Source organism: Pagrus major, chromosome 9 (genome assembly GCF_040436345.1).
Source record: "Pagrus major chromosome 9, Pma_NU_1.0".
NCBI classification, from domain to species: domain Eukaryota; kingdom Metazoa; phylum Chordata; class Actinopteri; order Spariformes; family Sparidae; genus Pagrus; species Pagrus major.
In genome coordinates, this window is record NC_133223.1 from 17,963,175 (window position 1) to 17,973,006 (window position 9,832).

At 43.0% G+C, this 9,832-nt stretch overlaps 2 protein-coding genes across 2 annotated transcripts; one reads left to right on the top strand and one right to left on the bottom strand.

The window, feature by feature from the left end:
• Positions 1-150: 150 nt before the first annotated feature.
• Positions 151-6,177, bottom strand: pdk1 (pyruvate dehydrogenase kinase, isozyme 1). Its single transcript, XM_073473448.1, has 11 exons — positions 6,054-6,177; positions 5,028-5,169; positions 4,860-4,931; positions 4,579-4,763; positions 3,121-3,216; positions 2,925-3,002; positions 2,731-2,807; positions 2,532-2,630; positions 2,334-2,444; positions 1,443-1,556; positions 151-1,348 (listed from the first exon to the last, which is right to left on the bottom strand). Exons 1-11 carry the CDS (start codon positions 6,160-6,162, stop codon positions 1,208-1,210), a joined length of 1,224 nt encoding a protein of 407 aa, XP_073329549.1. The 5' UTR covers positions 6,163-6,177; the 3' UTR covers positions 151-1,207.
• A 1,115-nt stretch (positions 6,178-7,292) lies between these two features.
• On the top strand, positions 7,293-9,794 carry nup62l (nucleoporin 62 like). The gene is made up of 2 exons (XM_073473447.1): positions 7,293-9,235; positions 9,340-9,794. The coding sequence occupies exons 1-2, from the start codon at positions 7,694-7,696 to the stop codon at positions 9,496-9,498; spliced, it is 1,701 nt and encodes a 566-aa protein (XP_073329548.1). The 5' UTR covers positions 7,293-7,693; the 3' UTR covers positions 9,499-9,794.
• The last annotated feature ends 38 nt before the right edge of the window (positions 9,795-9,832 follow it).

Sequence of the window (9,832 nt, forward strand, 5' to 3'; positions counted from 1 at the left end):
TCAACTTGACTTTTTATTACAATTACATTTCAGAGCCAAAAGTGTCCCTTAAGAGTTTATTGTAGTGATGTCTCAACCAAACACAGGGCAGAAATCTGATCAGAAGTAACATGATATGTGGTGACACAAAGAACTGATCACTGACACAACTAAGAATCAGTCTGAAGTATTTATTGTTTACTGAACATAATCCATACAGCAGAGCTGCTTAAGTGTAACAAGGAAAATATGGATTCTAGCTTATTTAACAGCAACCCAAACATTGTATCCCGTTGTAATGGGAAGGTGACATAATTCTCCTAAGGTCATCCTGCACCACCTGATTTTCAAAGAAACAGAGAAGGAAAAAAATATGTTGCAAACCCATCAACACTGTTTTGATCGCATGTTGCTTGTCTACTGAAGAAGAAATGCCCGAAATGAAAACATTTGGACCAATAAGACTTATGACACACATTTCCAACGGATTTCAAAACAAGCAGCAACTTAATGTGGAAGTTTTCCTATTATCAAACTTCACACAGAGCAGAAGTGATGAACAGAGCAGACTGTAACAGAAAAAGTTCAACTTTCAGCAAAATAAAACCAGCAAAGCAAATTAGGCCAAGCCGTAAACCAATAGAGCAAAATGTCAATACAAAGTAAGTGGATACCTTAAAGAAACCTTACTTGTTGCACTAAAAGCATCAAAATCTAACGTTTCAACACATCAACACGTCGTCTGATTTGATCTGAACACAAATAACCTGTTTCCTGTTTCGAACATGTTGGCTGGTAATGAATTGCAATACAGAAACACCAAAATACATTTGAGGTCATTTAGAAACTGTAACGCCATTACAAGACATCGACGCACTTCTTTAATCACCATATTTAAAGAATGCTTAATGTAGATGCGATGTATGATTATCTTAAAAAAAAAAAAAAGTCTGCCTCAAAAATCCAGTATTGGTCTTTACTCTCACTAGCAAGAAGAGACGCTTTGCAGAAACGAATGAATAATGCTGTTTTTTGTTTTTTTAAATGAGGGCTGGTGCTCTCTGTCTATAGCTCTACAAGAAATATGGCACTAAAACTTTGTTCTAGTATTCTTTTTTCCCTTTTCTGTACAAAGAAATCTGGACCGATTAGTCCCCATTAAACACACACACACACACACACTTAGCATCTCTTGCACACGTTGCTACAGGACGGCCGCCATTCTGATCTAGAAACTGCGAAATGTGGTCATGTCCTTGGGTTCTTTGCTGGGGACGCACCAGTCGTCGGCCTCGTGGATCGTCTTGTAGTGTTTCCAGACGGACTTGTTGTACACGGGGAGCCTCTCGATGGACTCTGTGGAGAGGGCCTGACAGAAGACGGGGAGAATAAAGTTAACACAGGATGTTAACAATGCATGCATTCTTCTTTTTTCACATGCCGTTAACGTAAAACACAATTACCCGAATGTAGATCACAGCATCAGTTCCATAACCCTCCAGGGAGTACAGCTTCAGGTCCCCTTGAAAGTAGCGGGCGTACAGACGAGAGATGGGCAGGCCGTAACCGTAACCAGCCTGGGGAAAAAACAGGGTTCATTTCTACAAGCGCAATCTACATAGCAAAGAGTAAATGTTACAGTGATGTGACTGACGTTGATGTAGAGGAGACCTATTATGTTTTTTGGGGGTTTTTTTTGCCTTCCTTCAGTGTGTTATTTATTTTATTGTGCATGTAAAAGATCTTGAAAGCTAAAAAGGTCGATGTCTGCACCAACAGAAGCTCCTCTCTCCCACAGAAAACACTGTTCCTGAAACGCCTCGTCAGTAGTCTCGCCTTTAATTCCGTGACTTTGTGACATCACACTACATCATGATGTCCTACATTTGCATAATTTAATGCCTAGCAGCTAGTCTGGCACGTAGAAATGAATTTAGCACAGCTGCTCTGTTGTTGTTAGCGGTGCTGGATCAGGCATGTGTGAGCTGACCAATCAGAGTGGACTGTGTATTCAGGAGGGCGGGCCTTAAAGAGACAGGAGCTAAAACAGAGCGTTTCAGACAGAGGGTGAACACAGAGCTGCAGCACTGGACAGTATGAGGAAATTGATGTGGTTTTTGAGCATTAAAGCATGTAAGCCTTTTCTCGTAGTAACCCAAAATAAAATCTAGATTGATGAATAGCACTACAGGTACGAGGAAAAATATGTATCTTTGTTAAATATGATTTGGTGGTGAACTATCCCTTTAAGATTTTGACGGCGCCAAGAACAACTTGGATCAGTCTGGAGCAAAGTTGGCTCACATTCATCCGAATTATTCACACACTGTTGATCACACATGAGGAATACTGACCAGAGGAGCAGCACGGGACCCGTCGATGCTGGGCCGAGGAGCTGTGGAGTACGTGTAGGTAAACAAGCGGTCAATCTTACGCAGCGGCACGCCTCCTCCACGATCACTCACCTGGAGAAGAACATATGGTCTGAACAGTTTCCTCAGCCAGTACACTCACCCAACTGCCGTCGAGAAAATGCAGCAGCTCAGCTTTACCTTCACTGTCAGATCTTCAGTTCCCAGAGCGACCTGTGCGTGGATGGCAGGATACTCCATGGCATCGCCGTATAACTCCATGGTGGCCCGCATGGCGTTCTGCATTTTCCAAATGTTAAACAGAAGAGATAGGAAATATATGAGGATGTAAAACTGTGTCATGAAAACTGTGTTATGAGTTCAAAAAGTAAAATCCTACCTTAAAAAGTTCAAACACCATATGATACAAATGAGACGGCACGTACACCACAGCGACGTGGTTTTCCATCTCTTTCACTGCCAGGACACACACAACTGTGTTTATTTCTTTATTCATGAAACAGTTTGAAGTGCTTAAGATAAGCAGGAGGGATTGTGTGACGTATAAAATAAAAAATGTGTTTATTTAATTACCATTGAATTGCTCCAGTACCAGCTCCGGAGAGTTCATGTAGTACCGGTCACAAAGGTTTCGAGCATTTTCGTAGGCGTCTTCGAGGAAGAGGTTTGTTTTCAGGAAAGAACACAAACGACACTTGAATACTTGACCGACGACATGTTTGATCACTCGGTTATGTTCCTCATAAAAATATTGGTGTGACATTCTCACCTCTGATGACCTCACTGACACGACAGTGTGGATCAATACTGCCGATCTGTTTGGGATGTGCAGGGTTCACCTTCACCTTCCCACCGAAGAGGAGAGCTGGAATACAAATACACAGGGATGTGACCGTACACTATGGTATAAAGTGTAAATTGTTTAAAGGTGTAGTAGACAATTTATGAGAAAGATGGTAGATTGTTGAGTCTCATTTCCAGTTTGTCAAACACTAACTTTTTAGGTTCGTATATCGGTATCAGGAAAGTGGCAAAACCAAAGCATCAGTATTTGACAACCTGGAATTGAGACTCAACAATCAACTGTCTTTCTCCAGGACTTCTTCACCTTTAAGTGATAATACGCCCCAAACAGACATTTGTAGGAAGAGATTTCTGTCATGAAATGTCTGAAAATGTAAAAAATCACAATTTGATCACAATTTCCCAGAGCCCTCAACGACATCTCCCCAAACTCAAAGATGTTCATTTTACCTTCACATGAGAACAAGAAAAGCAAAAAATCCTCGCAGCTAAGAACCCTTACCAGTTCAAAGAAACCTTCACCCATTTTACACATTAAAGTGTATTTACAGGTCTTCGGGAGCACTGCTGCACATTTGTTTTTTTTCTGCCACAAACTTAAAAATATCTCTATATCTTATGGTGAGTTGAGCCGGACTCAATAGAAGCTCTGCACTCTTTAATTTTCAGAAGAGCTTGCTCTTAATGTTGTTTCCTATCTTTTACACTTACATTTTATTAGAAAATCCTTTTTTTATGCTAGACAACAAGACATCCATATTATAAACATTATAAACTATGGGCACTAAGTTTTTATGTAGCTCTACCCGATTGTCCATGAGTTGTAAAGCATTTAGCAAAACAACTGGGTCAAATTGAAATTAAAATAGTAAAGTTAACGGACATAAACCTGCTGCCCTGTTCACTATTACAACTCATCTAATATCTCTAAATGTTTTCAGTAACTTCTGTAACCCAACCTTGTGATTTTGTCCTTGACGTGTTCGCTCTCATAATCTAATCATGACCCTGTAAATCTTGTTTCTGTACTTTCTTATATTGTTCCTTTGTCCTTATTGTGTTACACAGCAGGGAAACCAGCAGAAAGAAAGTTTTTAACAGAGTCAGGCGTACAGCAGGGACTTTAGTTTCCTGCTAAAAGTAAAATATTGGTGATAATAATAATTATGACATGCCTAAAACAGACTGTAAAAAGATGCGATACAGACGGATCTTTTTCCAAACCAAACTATTTTTGTGCTACTATCTTTTATAGTGTAAGACTGGGCAGGTTTGGGTGTGGTCTGTTGATTCCTGGTTCACTGTGGCAGTGATGTTACAGGTCTACCGACAGTATACACTACAGAGCAGTGTATACACATTATATGATCTATGACGGAGATCAAGAGATCATGTTTTATAAAGCAGCAGCGAGTTGACTCACTGTGCTGGTTGAGCAACATCCTGATGGATATCCTGCTCATGTAGAAACGATCCAAGAAATACTGGACATTCTGGCTGACGACTGGGTCTGTGCCGTACGTCTCCTTGTACTCCACGACACCCTGAGCCATAGTGGGGATGACATCGTTGTGCCGGTTTCTGATTTTTATTACCGCATCTGTGAAACTAAATAAAGACAAAAAGATGTATTAACAATAAAACTACGTAAATTCATACAAGAAATAAAGCTAAACTGCACTGTGTGTGTTTTAATTCACTTACTCGTATGTGACTTTCTCATCATCCGCATTTTTGTCTTTGAACTCAAGAATCTCCTGAAAACTCTGCATGTACCTGCGTGAAAATAAAGGAGTGTCATAACTGTCTACTGGCAGGCATCAGTGTAATTTGAGAGATATCTAAGCAAAAGCAGAAGAAAAACCTTCATACCAGCTCTGCACCAACCGGACGGATGGAGTCCTCAGTAAGTTGTCAGGCAGCAGGTTGATCTCTTTCATGATGTTCGCCAACCTCACAGGTAACTCCTGTCTGAGGAAGGCGAACGATGTCTTCTCACACGCGTTCTCTGAGCCTGACGGGTGTAATTACACAGTAATGTTATCGTTATTAAATAAATAGTATTGGAGGCAAAGGTTGCCACAGAAGTGATTTCTCTCTCTAGAGCTGCAACAATCAATCGATTAGTTGTCACAAAGCAGACATTCTTGTCTGGTTTATTTCATCTATGAGCAATTTTTAAGTCATTGTGTCCTGTAAATTTACTGGGTCACGATATACAGTGTGGGTCATTCCACGCCAACTAGCCAACATTCAGACATTTTCCCAGTTCATGTCATGGATATTCTCGAAGAACTTAATATAAAAACCTAAATTCATGGGACCTTGTAAAATGTGTCACTGTACTCCTATATCTCATCGCTCATTTTTCACTGGATGATTTGCAACATGTATTCATTCAAATAGTTAATGCAGAATGTTCACAGTAATCAGATGAATAATAATAAATCTTTTTTTTTTTACCTCAACAAGTACTCTTTTAATTTAAAATATAAACATCTCCACTAGTTTTCACTTTCTTGGTACCAAAGTTTGATTCTGTGATGTATCAAAATCACTGGCTGTAATATTACATTCACTAAATACAATATAAACTGAAATGAAACTCTAAACTGTTCACCTTACATGATCTCGAGCTTCTGTCTCACTGCTATACTTACACATGTGCAATCTGCGTTCAATAAAACTCCCACAACAAACGTGTATTTCCAGTTCAGTCTCTAATCTTAATCTAACGATATGAGGAGGGACAATCATTATTTGATCAACAGCTCACAAGGGGAGGTAACACGTTGTATTGAGTGATCACAAGCAAAACAGCTGGGATCCACTGACTTCAAATGCTACATATGAAGGCATAAAGACATTGTTGTTTGTAGGGTGTGAACATCATCTTACCAAAATCCAGAAACTGCTTCATTGATAGAGGGGAGGGTGAAAATTTGGAGTAATAGTCAATGTCCTTTCCTACAGCCAAGCTGCTCCTCAGAAACCTTAAAATCCTCATTTTGACAGGTCCGGTGCTGGCTCACTGGGCGGACGGTGTTGATCAGAAGGTGTCACAGACTACTGAGTTTGATCACTGGTGGCATCCGCAGCACAGTCGTTGCATTGGTGTTAGCTAATCTATGTTGACATTAGCTTCCACGCTAACTTCGGCAGCTCGCACACACGCTCGTGGAGTTAACGTCCAGTTATGGAGGGATTTGGTAACATTTGTGCATCCATGGTCACCTCAACGGTGAAATATGTATTTAGTTGTCCTTTAGTTCACTGGCTCATAGCTGAATCCTTGTGGTGGAAATGTCAACATGCCAAGACCGCCGTGTGAGTACAGTGTGTGAAGCTAGCTGAGCCAAAGAGTCACGACGATGACAAGATAAGTCACGCCAGTAACGTTCTCTATTCTTCTTCTTCTTCTTCTTCTTCTTCTTCTTCTTCTTCTTCTTAGTTAGCTTACGACTTTGTCAAGATACCTAATAACTAATAAAATATAACAACATAAAAAAAGGAAAACCATAAAAGCAGATCTGATTAAAAATCAATGTTTTTAAAAATGCATTAATCATTTGCATACATTTGTGTAACTATATGTTATTGTGGTTTGGATGCAATTTTAGCAAACAAATATACATGTGTAACTTTGTAACGTGAATTGTTTTCGAAAAAAATACTTTTCATCATTTAAAATGTAGCCATTAAAAAACATTTACAAAACATTGAAATAAATATTGGTGTTATTCTGAAATATTCTTGAAGAAAATCCACTCGTAAACATCTTCGGTTTTGTACCGAGGTGAAGTTAGTTTTAGGTTTCTTTTGTTTTGTTTTGTTTTGTCTTTATCTCTTTTACTGCACACACAGCGGTTACAGACCATTTTTAACAGTGTCATATTTGACATCGACAGCGAGCATTTTTAAATGAAATAACTGTTTTTAAAGATCATCGTTTCGTTGGAATCTGTGTAAAATAGTTATTTCTGATAAAGTTAGGAGAAGACACGCAGCTCGAGTTATTATCTTTTCGCAAAGTCATTTCTCTTCGGAAAAACACAGGTCCCTCTTTCCCTGAAATGTGTTTTTCAGGCAAGCGAGCTCTACCAATCAGACTTCAGTTTCGGTCTGATCAGGATCATGATTGGGTATTGGAGCTGTCAATCTTGCAAGAAGGCGGGATTTGTGTCCTGGCAGACAAAACTCAGGGCGACACATTCTTGCCCTTTGGTTCTAACTGTCGTCACTTCCTTTAGGGAACTACGGAGATGCCTGTATGAAGCAGTAAAAAGCAGCGGGCCACGTTTTTGTGAAGGATGTCTTGTTAGTTTTTGGTCGCCGTCGGGACACGGTAACGTTATCAAACCTGTGATTGACTTTATTAACCGCTAACGTGTCGGAAGTCACTGTAGGAGAGGAACTGTTTCCTCGGTGACTCCTGTTGAACCAACTCGTCGTAGTGACCCGCCAAAAGCCACGGCGAGGTTCAGCGAGGAAGTGACCATTTTGTTTGTTAGCTGTTTTCGACATCGTTTTATCTAAACATGAGTGGCGGATTCAACTTCGGCCAAGCCTCCACGGGTTTCACTTTTGGAGCTCAGAAGCCGGCGCCCGCAGCCGCCGGCACCACCTTTGGGATGACGAGTTCCACACCTGCAGCTTCCGGAGGGGGCTTCACCTTCGGCACGGCTCCTCAGGCCGCCCCCAACCCCGCCGGCTCTTTCAGCTTTGGCACCCCAGCAAAGAGCACAGCAGCCGGCGGAGGCTTCTCTTTCGGGACCCCCGCCGCCTCCACCACTTTCGGCCTCGGCACGGCTCCTCAGCCCGCAGCAGCAGCAGCAGCAGCAGCAGGGCTGACTTTAGGCTCCGCAGCAGCTCCAGCTCCGGGGTCAGGGTTCACACTGGGCGCGGGTCCGCCCGCACAGACCACCGCTGCCGCCCCTCCAGGAGGGGGCTTCGCCTTTGGCACTGTACCTCAAGTTCAACCCCAACCCACAATGGCACCGGCAGCCGCAGTAGCACCAACAGCCATGTCCGCGGCCACGACAGCACCAGGTGGCCTCTCATCCTTTGGAGGATTCAGCTTTGGACAAACCAAGGTCCAGGTGACCACAGCTGCAGCCCCTGTTGCTGCCCCAGGAGGTGGCTTCAGCTTTGGCACCAGTGCTCCATCCAACCTCACCTTGGGCAGCCAACCCCAGCCAGTCTCCACCGCTGCAGCCCCAACGGCTCAAGCTATAGGAATCCCCTTTGGGATTAAGCCCTCATCAACCCCAGCTCCTCCTGCATCCACCCAGGCGGCCCCAGCTCCAGGTCCATCTCTCTTCGCTGCACCTATCGCTACAGCTGCTGCTCCTGCTACTGCTGCCGCAACAACTGCTGGCTTTACTTTGGGTGCCGCTCTAGCTCCAGCTCCAGCACCAAGCACTTCTGCTGCAGCTACTTTATCAGCTGCTGGAGGTCTGCCTTTCATGATCAAACCTCTGGGGGCAGCTTCCACCGCCTCCACTGCGGCCCTCATCTCTGCTGCCACAACTGCAGCTGCCACAGCAGGTGCTGCTTCTGGCTTCACACTGGGGCTCAAACCTGCATCCAGCGCAAGTGCCACAGCAACCGCTACAGCCACAACAATCACTACAACCACGGCCCCCCCAGTGATGACCTACGCCCAGCTCGAGGGTCTCATTAACAAGTGGAGTCTGGAGCTCGAGGACCAAGAGAGACATTTCTTACAGCAGGCCACTCAGGTGAACGCCTGGGACCGCATGCTGGTGGAGAACGGTGAGAAGATCACAGCCCTGCATAAGGAGATGGAGAAGGTGAAGCTGGACCAGAGGAGGCTAAACCAGGAGCTGGACTTCATCTTGTCCCAGCAGAAGGAGCTGGAGGACTTGCTCTGCCCGCTTGAGGAGTCGGTGAAGGAGCAAAGCGGAACCATCTACATGCAGAACGCCGACGAGGAGCGAGAGAGAACGTACAAGCTCGCAGAGAACGTGGACGCACAGCTGAAGAGGATGTCGCAGGACCTGAAGGAGATCATCGAACACCTGAACACATCCAGCGGCCCAGCAGATACCAGTGACCCAGTAAGATGAGACCTATTTTTAGTTATTGTTTTTGGTGCTTTGACATTCATTGTTACAAATAAATTTAACATCTGCCTCTCTTCTCTACTTATTTTCTTCCCCAGCTTCAGCAGATCTGTAAGATTCTCAACACCCACATGGATTCACTTCAGTGGATTGACCAGAACTCGGTTCTCCTGCAGAGAAGAGTGGAGGAAGTGTCCAAACTGTGCGACAACCAGCGCAAGGAGCAGGAGAAAACCTTTCGCTTAACGTTTGACTGATCTGGAATAAATCTGTTGACATGTATATTGACATAATGCTAACTTTGGATTTTGTTGTTTTCCAGTAGTCGTTAAGAGGAAGAGGTGTCTCTTTGGATACACAACCAAAACATTCATCACAACTACAGTTTGCAGTTTATCTCAGCTGTTTTGAGTTGATAAGGGTTTCATAAAGAGTGATATTTTCAATGCAATGGCTTTTATATACAGTAGTGAAAATAATCTGTTCCTATGTAAATGCTATGCCTGTTAAATAGTATGATTAAATAAATCTCTTGAATAAGGCTTTGTAAACAGATGAGCTTTACTGCAATTTATTTCAGTGGTAATATGG